This window comes from Ochotona curzoniae, unplaced genomic scaffold (assembly GCF_017591425.1).
Source record: "Ochotona curzoniae isolate NIBS_2020 unplaced genomic scaffold, NIBS_Ocur_1.0 contig_883, whole genome shotgun sequence".
In the NCBI taxonomy this organism is placed as follows: Eukaryota; Metazoa; Chordata; class Mammalia; order Lagomorpha; family Ochotonidae; genus Ochotona; species Ochotona curzoniae.
In genome coordinates this window covers 25,695,406-25,708,423 of record NW_024466599.1, presented here as the reverse complement: position 1 = coordinate 25,708,423, position 13,018 = coordinate 25,695,406, and the positions used below count along the sequence as shown (strand labels likewise).

General features: G+C 45.3%; 1 protein-coding gene across 3 annotated transcripts in view; it reads left to right on the top strand.

Moving 5' to 3' along the window:
* FEZ2 (fasciculation and elongation protein zeta 2) overlaps positions 1 to 13,018 on the top strand; it is a 40,232-nt gene that overhangs the window by 1,828 nt on the left and 25,386 nt on the right. For all 3 annotated transcript variants that reach the window (XM_040993066.1, XM_040993065.1, XM_040993067.1), the window contains exons 2-5: positions 2,924 to 3,032; positions 8,631 to 8,747; positions 10,753 to 10,894; positions 12,285 to 12,553. In XM_040993066.1, the coding sequence (XP_040849000.1) occupies positions 2,924 to 3,032; positions 8,631 to 8,747; positions 10,753 to 10,894; positions 12,285 to 12,553 (637 nt within the window). The remainder of the gene's footprint in view (positions 1 to 2,923; positions 3,033 to 8,630; positions 8,748 to 10,752; positions 10,895 to 12,284; positions 12,554 to 13,018) is intronic.

The window sequence follows — 13,018 nt, the reverse complement described above, 5'->3', positions numbered from 1 at the left end:
CTGCCTTGCCGTAGGGCATGCTCTTCACCGGTTCTGGGCCCCAGTGTTTGTTTAATGTAGGCTATACTTACTAGTGCTGGAGTTTGGTTTTAGAAGGGAGTGGCTCAAAGACTTTGATTTCCTTGGGAAAGGCATGTGCTGCCAGTTGTTTATGGCTGGTTGTAAGACTTTATGATAAAGGCAGGTCTTGGGTCTTAGTTGGAAAATTCTAGAAATCTTCCACTGAAGTTGTTCCTCCTTCCTGTGCCCTTCCAGTTGCAGCTGTTCTGACCTTGGTCTAGGGAGCTCAGGTGGGTGGCCTTTGTTTTCTTGCTAGATCAAATTCACCCACAGTTACCTCTAGCTGGAGAAGTATTACATTTCCATTGTATTTTTAAAAAAATTATTGATTGTAACCTCACTCAGTAAGGAGCAAATGGGCAGAAAAAACATCCCCCTTAAACTCTTAACCATCCTCACCTGTTAGAATATCCCGCTCTAGGTTGTGGCCAGGTATAGCCTGTTAGTACTTGAAAATGTTTGAACAAGGTGGCTGTGGTCCAGGAACTCCATAATTAAGCAACCCAGAGGCATTGCCTCCAATTCTGGCTAATTGGTCTTGGAGGAGATCACATTATTCCAACTGAGAGGAGGACAGGAATGAACCTTGTGTGTGGTCAACATTCACTTTTCTAGAGCTTTTTGGGTTCTCATTTCCTGGAGGTTCATGCCGAGGCCCCCTCTTATTTGAGGTGTTTCTCTGTGGCCCACTCCAGGTGCTGTCACTTCAGCACCAAATCCCCATTCATTGAATCAAGTCTTTTTTAAAAACTTGCCTTGTCATGTGTGCACTCGTGTTAGGTATGTTATTGTATTCCAGTGGCTTCCTCTTTGGGATAAAGAGCCCACCCAGTATTTCGTGACTTACTCTAATTTTTTTAAAGATTTATTTTACTTGGAGTTCGGAATTAGAGACACGCAGATCTTGTGTCTGCTGGTTCACTCCCCAAATAGCTGCGATGGCTGGAGCTGGGCTGCACTGAACCTGGAAGCCAAGAGTTTCTTCTGGGTCTCCCATGCAGGTGCAGAGGTCCAAAGACTTGAGCCTGTCTCCACTGCTTTCCCAGGCTGTTACCAGGGGGCTGCGTCAGAAATGGAACAGCCAGGACAGGAGCTGGAGTCCATGTGGGAAGCTGGCGCCACAGGCAGAAGATGAGCCTGTTTTGCTACCATGCCGACTCCTACCTGTTGTAAATTTTAGAAGTGTTTTGTGTTTTTTTTTCTTTTCTGGCATCTGTGTGTGTACTGTCAGTAAGCCGCTCATTCACGTAGTGTTTAAGTTTACCCCAATTCACTTTCACTTCATTTTTATCCCTGAGCTGCTTCTCCATAAAATGTCATTTATATGCTGATCATTACTTGGGTACTGATTGCTGAATTTTGGCCATGAAATTGGAGTTTGTTGCCCTTCGGGGTGGGAGTGGGATGGGGCTTTACTCAGTGTATTTGAGTTAATGTGTGGAGTAATGGGGTGGAAGGAGTGTGTTGCTTGTCCAAGCTTCTCATTTCAGGAAGAGCAGCTGGTGCCTACCCAGGGGAGGGGCCGAAGACTCGGACTCCTCTTTGAGTTAGAATAGAGATGAGTTTGTTGTCTGACTCTTAGTCAAGTTCCCTTTTCATGTTATTTCTGACCCCGAATTCTGCTTGGGAAAAAGGTACCTATTGCGCTGGTTGGAACACTGCATCTTGGTCCCAGCGTGGTAGCCTAGTGGCTAAAGTCGCATCCAGCTCCCTGCTTGTGGCCTGGGAAAGCAGTTGAGGACGACCCAAGGCCTTGGGACCCTGTACCCGCGTGGGAGACCCGGAAGAAGCTCTAGGTTTCTGGCTTCAGATTGGCACAGCTCCGGCCATTGCAGCTGCTTGGGGAGTGAATCAACAGATGGAACATCTTCCTCTGTCTCTCCTCCTCTCTCTATGTATATGACTTTCTGAAAAAACAAAAACAAACAAAAAACCTCTTAAAAAATATCTCTGCATCTTACTGTGAGCTTCTCTTGTCATTTCTAGAGTTTAGCCTGGTGTGGTACAGATTGGTTTTTCCATCTTGGTCTCAAGTTGAGAATGGATTATTTCTTCAGAAAAAAATCAAACTAACCTTAACAAAATTTTTATTTAAAATGATTTATAGAAAGGAGAGACAGAAAAATCTTCCATTTGCTGGTTCACTCTCCAATTGGCTGCAGTAGTCAGAGCTGAACAGATCCAAAGCCAAGAGCCCCCTTGGGATCTCCCACAGGGATACAGGGTCACAAGGCTTTGGGCCATCCTGTGCTGCTTTCTCAGGCCATTAACAATGAGCTGCATGGAAAGTGGTTCAGCTGGAAATGAACCAGTACCCACATGGGATGCTGACACTTGGAGGTGGGGGGTTAGCCAAAGGTACCATTGCACCAGCCCCTGATAACCTACCTTTATTGAGAGAAATTATGCAGTTTATGACCCATTCAATGTGTCTGGGAGTTTCAGAAGAAAACAGTGGTGCATAGTGTATTAGCACCTGTTGCCTCTGGAAGCATTCTTCTATCTGCCTCTACATCTGTTTCTATGCCTGTGAGATGGGATATCACTGCTGATGCTGGATGAGGCTGAGTATCCGGGTTGCGTAGAGCAGCGCCACGTAAGTGATGTGAAGTACCAGCTATGAGAGGGAGGTTCTTAGCCTCTGCGCACCATCCCTCGGGACTTCTAGAAAGCCCAATGATATATAATTTTTTATTAATTCTTACTTGAGAGATTCTCCCTTGTGGGTGTTTTCCTGAGAAACAATGCCTTTTTAAAATTTTTGTTGTCTGGTTTCCTCATTTTACTGTGCCACTGAATGTGTGCTTAGTAAAAGGCCTATGCAGTGTTTGCTCTCGTTGATGGTGGTTTTTCTCTTGTTCAGGATTTGGAATGCCCTGACAGATAATTACGGAAATGTAATGCCTGTGGACTGGAAGTCATCGCACACCAGGACCCTGCATTTGCTAACCCTGAACCTCTCCGAGAAAGGGGTAAGTTGGGGATGGACTCGGGTAATTCTGAGTAACTCGGCCTGAACATGGAAGTCATACAGGAGTGTCGGTGTCAAACTTGAGTTCAGTGGGTTGCCTCCACTGTCCGAGCTTGGTTCCCTCTCGGCTGTGGTGCTGTCACTGTGCTAGTGGATTCCTCCATTTCTTCCCTGCACACACTTGCTTCTGAATGGTTAGTTGCGTTTTCACCAACTGTGTAGGTTGTTGAATGATTTCCATCCTCCTCCCTGCAACTTGTATTTCAGTGTTTTAGTGTGCTGGGAATTCCCGGGGAGAATTCCAGCCTTTGATGTACTATGTTGAGGGTATTGGAATGTCAATATGTAGTTAACTTTTTGATGAATTTAGTGGCTTGACGGAGAGGATGTGCATTCTTGTGAAAAACTGGAACATTTTATCTTTTAAAAAAATGTTTTTAAAGATTTACTTATATTGGAAAGGCAACATTGCAAAGAGAGAGAGTGAGAGGTCTTCAACCCATTGGTTCATTCTCCAAATAGCTGCAACAGCTGGAGCTGAGCTGATCTGAAGCCAGGAGCTTCTCCTGGGTTTCTCCTGTGGACACAGGTACCCAAGGACTTGACTTTCCTTCACTGTCTTCCCAGGTCATAAGCAGGGAGCTGGTTGGAAGTGGAGTATTTGCGACTCAGACTGGTACCATATGGGATACTGGCACTGCAGGCAGAGGCCAACGTACTGTGCCTCAGCACCAGCCCTGGGAATGTTTCAATGGCTTGGCAATTCTTAGCTTTACCCTGTGTTGCTGACTAACTTACTCTGCTTACTACTCTTTTTTTAATTTATTTTTATTGGAAAGGCAGATATACAGTGAGGAGGAGAGACAGAGAGGAAGCTCTTCAGTCCGACGGTTCACTCCCCAAGTGACTGCAGTGGCTAGAGCCGAGCCAATCCAAAGCCGGGAACCAGGAGCTTTTTCCCATTCTGGTGCAGGGTCCCAAAGGTTTGGGCCGTCTCCAACTTCATTCCCAGGCCACAGGCAGGGAGCTTGATGGGAAGTGGGGCCTCCGGGATTAGAACCCTGGATCCTGGTGCGTTCCAGGAGAGAACATTAGCTGTTGTGTTATTGCACCGGGCTCTGCTTGCTGTTCTTGTTACATTGTTGTCAGTGAAAATATCTTGAGTAAAAAGCAAGAGCTTGGGCCTGGTGCCGTGGCTCAGTGGCTAAATCCTCACCTTGCACACTCTAGGATCCCATGTGGGCACTGGTTTATGTTCTCACTGCTCCAGTTTCCATGCAGCTCCCTGCCTGTGGCCTGGGAAAGCAGTAGAGGACAACCCAAAGCCTTGGGACCCTGCACCCGGTGGAAGACCTGGAGGGAGCTGCTGGTATCTGGCTTTGGGTCGGCTCGGCTCCGGCTGTTGGGGCCACGTGGGGAGTGAACCAGTGGATGGGAGATCTTTCTGTCTGATTCTCCTTCTCTCTGTGAGCTTGACTTTCCAATAAAAATAAAAATTGATCTTTAAAAATAAAAAAAGTGTGAGCTTAGTGGTAATTACAGCTAGTAGACCAGGAAGTGAAAATAATTACTTACAGTGGAATATCAGTGTCCATTGGGCCAAAGCTAATGAGAGATATGGACAAATTATGTAGGCTTCAAGGCCAGACTATTTAACTTACTCATAATATAACAGTGTAAACTCTTGCTAAATCTTCTGGCATGCTATATATTTCATTAGGGCTACTGATATTTTAAACATAGCATTGTGAATGCTTTATGAACATGATTTTCTTAAATACATGATTCAGGAAAACCTCTTAATATTTTCTAGTAAAGTGCAGAATATGAACTGTGTTTCCTATGGTGATATAAATTTTTTTTTTAAAAGGTGTACTTTGATTGGAAAGGCAGATTTACAGAAGTTGATACGGAAGGGAAAGGTCTTCCATTCACTGGTTCACTGCCCAAATGGCTGCAAAGGCAGGTGCTGAGCAGATCTGAAGCCAGGAGCTTCTTCCAGGTCTCCCATGTGGGTGCAGGGTCCCAAGGGTTTGGGCCATCTTCGACTGCTTTCCCAGGCCTGGAGCTGGAAGGGAAGTAGAGCAGTCAGGATATTAGCCTGCACCCATATGGGCTCCAGACACACACAAAGCAGGAATTTAGCCACTGAGCCATTGCAGCAGGCCCTAGATAAGGGTTTCTTAGTCTTTATCCCAGTCATTGATCCTATCAAGTATTAGATTACTTGTCAAACAGTTAGTGAGGAGGCATGCACTAGCTTATCCTGATCTTCTGTTTGTTTATGTTCTAGTCATCATTTTGAGCTTAGCTGCAATTTCCCCTCCTCTCTGAAGCTTGTTGTTACTGGTTTAGGACTTTAAAGTACACTTAATCCCACCTTCCACTTGGGAACTACCTGCCTTTGGTGGTTCTGACAGATGGTCATTTAGCTGTAGCTGGAAGCCCTGCGTGGAAGAAAGGTGCACGCACTCAGCTCTGTGGGACAAAGCATTCATTACCTGTCCCAAGGGATAATTCAGCTGTGTGGTCTCGTGGATGCTTTGCTCCAGAGTGCTTTGTCGGTGTCTGTGAAAACCACTGCTGTGTTGTCGCAGTGTTGCATATGTTTCCGGGTCTGGTGCTAGATGATGGGTCTGGTGCTAGATGATGGCTTTGCAGCAGGTGTTTTTGCATTTGTCTCTGTAGTCAGTACCCCTGGGCCTAGCACGTTGGAAATGCCAAGAAATATGTTTGAACAGCCTTATCAGTGTGATCGTAGAGCGAGAGCTTATGATGGAAAGTGAATCAGCTATCGTATTTAGTAATTTTATTATTACTATTTTATTTTCAAAATGTTTGGATATTTATGCTGTAAAGGGAAGTGAAACGTTTGAGGGGACAGCTAAGTATGCCCTGATTGCACATTGCACAAGATATTGTGCGTATTGAAACATATTCAAACATTGCATGGTATCCCAATTTTAATGCCAAAATTGAATTAAACTTGAAGCATTTCTAACATTTTAAAAACTTTATTTACTCGCTTACTTGAAACACAGAGACAGACACAGAATTCATCCACTGATTCACTTCTCAAATGGCAGTACTAGTCAAGGCTGGGCCAGGCTAAAGTCAGGAAGCTTGAACTTGGCTTGGATCTCCCACATGGGCGAAGGGCTCAGGCATTTGACTCAACCTCTGCTGCCTTCACAGGTGGATTAGCAGGAAGTCAGATGCGAACTGGAGCAGCTGCGACGCACGTTGGCACAGTTTTGTCATGTTGCAAGCAGCTACTGGGCTCACTGTGGCACAACATCACCTCCAAGATTTTTAGTTTTAAAAAATATTTTTTTTTTCTAAATTGTTTAAAATTGTCATGGACTAGCCATTGTAGCTAGCCCGCAAGTTCTTTTTGTGTGTGACATGTTGAAAAATAGCAAAGAACTTCTTGTATGGCTTCAAAGAGAAACACAATTACAGCATGAATGGAGTATTTATCTTCACTGAATAAAATCTGTGTCTTGTGCTGCTGTTCATAAGTTGCATCTTGAAGACTTGCTCCTGTGTGCTGTCTTTTGCATCTTTTCAATGCCAGAGCAGTGGTATATGCAAGGTAGTAACACATAGACTGTGAGTTTAATACCAGTACTGACTGGAAAAGATTTAGCTGGAAAACTTAATAGATTAAAATGTGCATGTGGTCATCCATCCTACTGTCTTTCCACCGTGACATGATTGTTCCAGCTTCAAGGAATAAAACTCCACTCTGCAGGAAGGTTTGTAGTGCACAGTGAGTTCTAGAACAGATGAGCCACAAGGACTTTAAGGCTCAGTCATTTCCTAATTCAGAGTATTATTGAAAGTCTAAATCTGGACTAGTGGTTTTATGTATCCTATACTCTGGATTTTCTATTTCCATGAGTATGCTATGTGAAATTTACCTTCCAAAAGCATTTTTTAGATTAGTCCAATTACAAAAGCTGAAGCTATGGTAATTTTTTTTTTTTTTTTTTGGTAACGTGAGTTGCAATTTTCTTTTTGCATTAAGATGAGAAAAATGGGCCATTGCAATCGTATATCAGGCATTCCATATGGGGGCTAGTCGATGTCCTGGCTGCTGCACTTCTTGTCCACCTCCCTGCTAATGACCTGAGAAAGCAGTGAGGGATGGCCCATTGGGAGACCTGAAGCAGTTTTTTGTGCCTGGCTTCAGATTGGCTCAGCTTTGGCTGTTAAGGACATTTGGGGAGTGAACCAGTGAAGGATAATCTCTCTCTCCCTCTCTTTCATTCTTTCAAATAAATAAATCCTTAACAATTGTTTATAAATGAAAACATTCAGAAACATTGTGGTTTGCTAGGTTGGAGGTTAATTTGTAAAATTGAAATGAAGATGTCATGTTTCTAAATTCAGTGTTTTGCTGCAATGAGGCCCTAGGATATCCCACATTCTTACCTGGATAGTTTTCCTGTGATGTGCCTTTAGTTTCACACAGGGAATCAGCTCTCCTAGCTCTGTGTGTAGCCCTGGCATAAGGGTGGCAATACTTAGCAAAGACAAGGCACATCTCGGCCAAATGGAGAACGAGTAATGACCCGCATGCCAACCAAGGTTAGTTTTCAAAGGTCGAAAGGGATTCCAGCCTTAGCAGATGCCATCTTTGTTTGAATGCGCTTGGCACTCACTGTGGAAAGATGATCTGGGGTAAATTTTTTTTCTGTTCTCATGGAAATTTATTCTAATAGTTTCCTGGTATTGCTCATATGTTTTGGCAGTGACCACAAACCTAATCTAAATCTAGTGCCCTTCTCGAGAATGCTTCTAAAATAGAATGCTTCTCATCCGCTTGGCTCAGCAACATCTTCTCTGTGATCTCTCCTTCCTCCCATGTGTTTTTCTTCAAAGGGACTTTTTAAAATGAATGCATCCTTATGCCATTAAAAAAAAATTTTTTTTGACATGTACTGGAAAAGCAGAATGACAGGGGGATAGTTTCCATCTTTGCGTTCATTCTCCACATGGCCAATTCTGCTGGTGCTGGGTTGGGCCGAAGCCAGGAGCCAGAAGTTCCAACTGGGTCTCCCATGTGGGTGGCAGCACCCAAGTCCGTGAGCCATCACCTATTGCATCCCAGAGTGTGCCTGAGTAGGAAGCTGGATCTGGGCAGGAGCTGGAACTTGAACCCAGGCACTCATGGTGGTATGTGGGTATCCCAACCAGTGGTTTAACCATTAGGCCAGATGTCTGCTCCCATAACCAGTCTTACTATTAGATTGTATTTACCCACATTTTCCTCACTCAGCTGGCTAGTACTTTTTCTCTGTATCCATGAACCCTGTAGCACTCATTTAGTGAAATGACACATGGTTTATGTATTCCAGGCAATAAGAACTGTATGCAACCTTCATCATTTCATATTCCTTCTGTGTTTACCTGGGTTCTGCTTGAGCTGAGCCATAAAGCCCTTGCACACTGGTTGCAGAGTGGTGACGGTAGTCCCTCGCTGATAGGAAAGGCTCTGGGCAGATCCTCTGTCCTCAGCTTGCTCCTTTCCCCAGCTGTTGGCTCTGTTTGCATCGGAAGGTCCTGCTCTCACTGTGGGTGTTTTTGTTTTCAGGGCACTGACAGTTTGCTCTTCGATACGTCGGATGACGAGGAGCTGAGAGAACAGCTGGACATGCATTCGATCATCGTGTCCTGCGTTAACGAGGAGCCCCTCTTCACTGCCGACCAGGTGGGGTTGCTGGCCATCAATGCGGGGCACGGAGGATTTCCTGCAGTGGCTGTCCATGACAACTGCTGGCCTCTCCTTCTAGACCCAACAGTTAACTCCTCCAGTGGAGCAAAAGGGAGTCTGTAACCTGCAGCATGTGGGATTAGGCTAACTGCGATGTCCACTTGAGCATTGTTGGAGCTTACAGCAAGTTCGGGAGGGTTGTTGCTGCAACCCAAAGCAGAAAAAATGTTGTGGTTCTTTGGGCTTATACCCACACATGGGCATACCAATTTATCTGTGTAAATGTTACTTAGTTAAGTTTCTGTAATACCCTGTGCAAAAATCATTAGCACATTCCAGAAGTGCAGAAAGAAGTGAGCATTATTCGTGTGGAATGCCCTGAGAATGCCAGCCCTGTGTTCATTTGAAACCACTCAAATCAGCTTTCTCATTTTCTGAATACTCCTCCCACCTGTGTTATAGTGTCCAAGAACTCTTCCTGAAATAAACTGTTCCATGGCCACTTGGACTGTGAATTCTGCCACACTCTATATTTAGTCCGAAAGACAAGGTCGGTAAGGAGAGATGTATGATAGCAAGGTTGGGAAGAGAGCATTAAAAATGTGGCTTGCTGATGCGCTTTGGTCATATTTGTGGTTGGATTGTTCCAGGCCTGGGAAGAGCGTGGTGCTTAAAGAGCGAAGGACTAATCGGCCAAAGGGCTGTTTTGAAGTGGAGTCTAATAATGCAGGGAAAGATGTGGCTTGGAGAGGTCATCATCCCCGTATATTTCTGCCTGACTGTCACAGGCCGTCTCGCTTTTTAAGGCTTGGAGAAACACATTCTCTAGCCTTCTTGAGTGTGTCATTGTTTAGCTTTATCATGCCTACTGTGGAAAGTTTTCCTTCAAATGTGTTCCCACCTCCCTGCTAAAGCCTATTACATACGCTCAAGATATTGTGCTCTTTCATTTTATGGCTCTTGGTAGTTGTTGTTTTAACTGTTAAATTAGTCAGTACATAGCAGGAAAAATTTACCTGGCTAAAGTTGTCCGAGTTCCAGATCCTTCTCGGCCTTTGGAATATGCACTAGCACAGGATTCTGAGGAGAAGCACGAGAAAAGGCAGACATGTTCCTAAAATTTTGCCACTCTGGGCAACTTTTTTACTCTTTAAATTTCTATACTTTAAGTAATTTGAAATACCTCTTTATCTTTCATTAAAGCAATACACAGTCTTTTTCTGCTGTTAAATTTTGCTTTTAGAGAGGTCATTTTTTCTATATATAATTTTTTTTTTACTATTATATCTTCAAAAATTTAAGAAAAGATTTATGAATTTAAAAGTAGGTAGAAAAAGAAAGGGGGGCGGGGAGAGAGAGAATCTCGGTCAGCTGATTTACTCCCCAAATGGGCCCAATAGCCAGGACTAGGCCAGGCCATATCCAGGATCTTTTTCTAGGTCTCCCATGTGAGTAGCTGGGGCCCAAGTACTCGAGCCCTGCTCTGGTGATTTCCCAGGTCATTAGCAGGCTGTTGGATCAGAACTGGAGCAGTGAGGACTTGAACCAGCATCCATGTGGGATGCTGGCATTGCAAGAGCACCTTTACGTGCTAGATGCTGGCACCATGCATGTTCTAAGTTCAGTGTTGTATCTTTGATTCAGTAGCTTTAGGTTGAGCCGTGGTATATGGCATATGGCAAGTTTTTTTGTTCTTTACCTGTAGCTTTAGGACCTGGTTCTGACTGTATATGTTTGAGGTACATCACGTGTTTCCATAGCACCCATTTCTCACACGTCACAGGAGCTAGTGGGGCCCACTGAGTCATTCGTTCATTTATTTATTTATTTTTAATAAGCCTTGTTCATTCTTAAAAGTAAGATTCTGATCACCCAAAGCACTGGGTCCTGAACGTTGTTAGTGGTTAGTGGTGCATCTAATGCACAGTTTTTCTGGTTGCCTCAGGGAAGCTACATGCGGCAGAGTTCATTTTGTCGGTATATTGTGTGTTTGTGTTGGAAGGTGATTGAAGAAATTGAGGAAATGATGCAGGAATCCCCTGATCTGGAGGACGACGAGACTCCCTCGCAGTCTGACCGGCTGTCCATGCTTTCGCAGGAGATCCAGACTCTGCAGAGGTCCAGCACAAGCAGCTACGAAGAGAGTAAGAGACTGCCTGGCCATGGCACACTGGCTGCTGTGGTCCGTGTGGAGCACGTGGTGTGGCCGCCTCATGGTGCCCTGAGTCTCACTGGGGGTAGAGTGGTGGGGAGGGTGTGATGATGCCAGCCGCGTGGTTTTGATGACGCTCGGGCACTGAGTGCCCACGTAGGCGTGTCAGGGCTGCTGCAGCGTGGGAGGCTCATCCCACAGGCGTAATAGCCACTCTGAGAGCAGCCTGCTGGCTGGGCTGCAGGGGCCCCTGGCTGCTGGCTCTGTTCCCTCTGGCTTCTGTTTCTGTCACTTGTCCTAGGTGTGTGTTACAAGCTTCTGGTTTACAAGGATAACAGTCACACTGGGTTAGGGCCCATCCTCATGACCTCATCGCCTCTTTTTTTATTTTTTAACTTTTATTTATTTTTATCAAAGTTCATTAGGCTCAGGGATTTCTAACCCCCCACCTTTCCCCTTCTGCTGATTTCATCCATATTATTCCAATAGTATAGTCCTTCAAAAGCGGTCACAAGTCTATCATTCTGCTATATAAGTGCATCCTGATATTGTAGGTATTGACACTGGTAGACAAAGTCAAGCATCCTATTTTTATAGGGAAGGCAGATTTACAGAGAGAAAAACAAAGATCTTCCATCTGCTGGGTCACTCCCTAAAATGGCCACAAAGCCAGGAGCTGAACTGATCCGAAGCCAGAAGCCAGGAGCTTCTTCCAGGTTTCCTACATGGGTGCAGGATCCCAAGGCTTGAGCCATCCTCCGCTGCTTTCCCAGGCCACAAGCAGGGAGCTAGAAGGGAGGTGTAGCAGGTGGGACATGAACTGGTCTTGCCATCCTGGTGCCTGCAAGGCAAGTAGCCACTGAGCCATCATGCTTGGTCCCTCATTGCTTCTTTAACGAGGCTGCCTCCGTGTTGGGTGGCACTGGGGCGAAGCCTTCCCTAGTGGCAGGTCTCTCACATGAGGGAAAGTGCTGAAAGACATGAAAATGGGACTGTTATCTTCCCAGCCTTCAACAAGATTTACAGGTTGGGGCATATGTGATGAAATGCGCATATAGTTTTGCGCACATACCCCCTTCCCACTTCGGAAGTGTCCTGGGTCGTGCTGTATCACTGGCAGTTTCTTGTCTGCAATTACTTTCCATGGGCCTTGGAAAGGCTGTTTGTGGGATGATTGATTGACACGAAATGCGTTTTTAGGCTTTTGTATCTCAGTTGGGTGGTAAGTGACTGTTCTCCCTGCACCCTGGAAGTTTGAGATCACAGGCAGTCAGTTGAATTGCACGGACGGTGGTTTTTGCTCTTTGGTGTGGAATACGGTGTTGAGCTGACTCGAACCCTTTTCATCTCAGCAGCCACTGTACTTTGTTTCTGGTCAACAGGAGTGAAAAGGCTCTCAGTATCTGAATTAAATGAACTGCTGGAAGAAATTGAGACCGCCATTAAGGAGTACTCCGAGGAGCTGGTGCAGCAGTTGGCCCTACGAGATGAACTGGAGTTTGAAAAGGAAGTGAAAAACAGCTTTATTTCTGTGTTGATCGAAGTGCAAAACAAGCAGAAGGAGCACAAAGAAACAAACAAGAAAAAAAAGAAACTCAAAAACAGCAGCTCCCAGAATGGGAAGAGCGAGCGAAGCCACATGCCTGGCACGGTAAGTGATGCTTGGCTGGCAGCATGGTGCCCTGGAAGGGATGGGAGCAGCCTGGCCTGGACACCAGGCCAGCAGCAAGGGGGCAGTGGGAGGGTTGTCCTTCTAACCGGAAGTCAGCAGGGACGTCGTCCCCTGTCCTGCTGTGCTCAGCTTCTCTACTGAGCTGTTTGCATGATGAGGATTGTCATTGGAAAGTTCCATCCTGAAATGTTAAGGAGGGAAACGGAATGAAGCAGGGAAAAGAGAATGTCTTAAAAGAAGAGCCACCGAGTTACCTTTTTTGGTGCATCACAAGGCCGGTCATGGTTCTACCTGCCTGGCAGGCTTAGGAATTGTTCTCTTATCTTTTCTGTGTTGTGTAATAAGCAGTTAAAAGGGAGTTCATCTCGAGGCAGAAGGACAGTGCTGTCCCTAAAAGCACAGCCTGATTTGGCCGTGAGATTGGCACATGAGACTTAGTGGCAG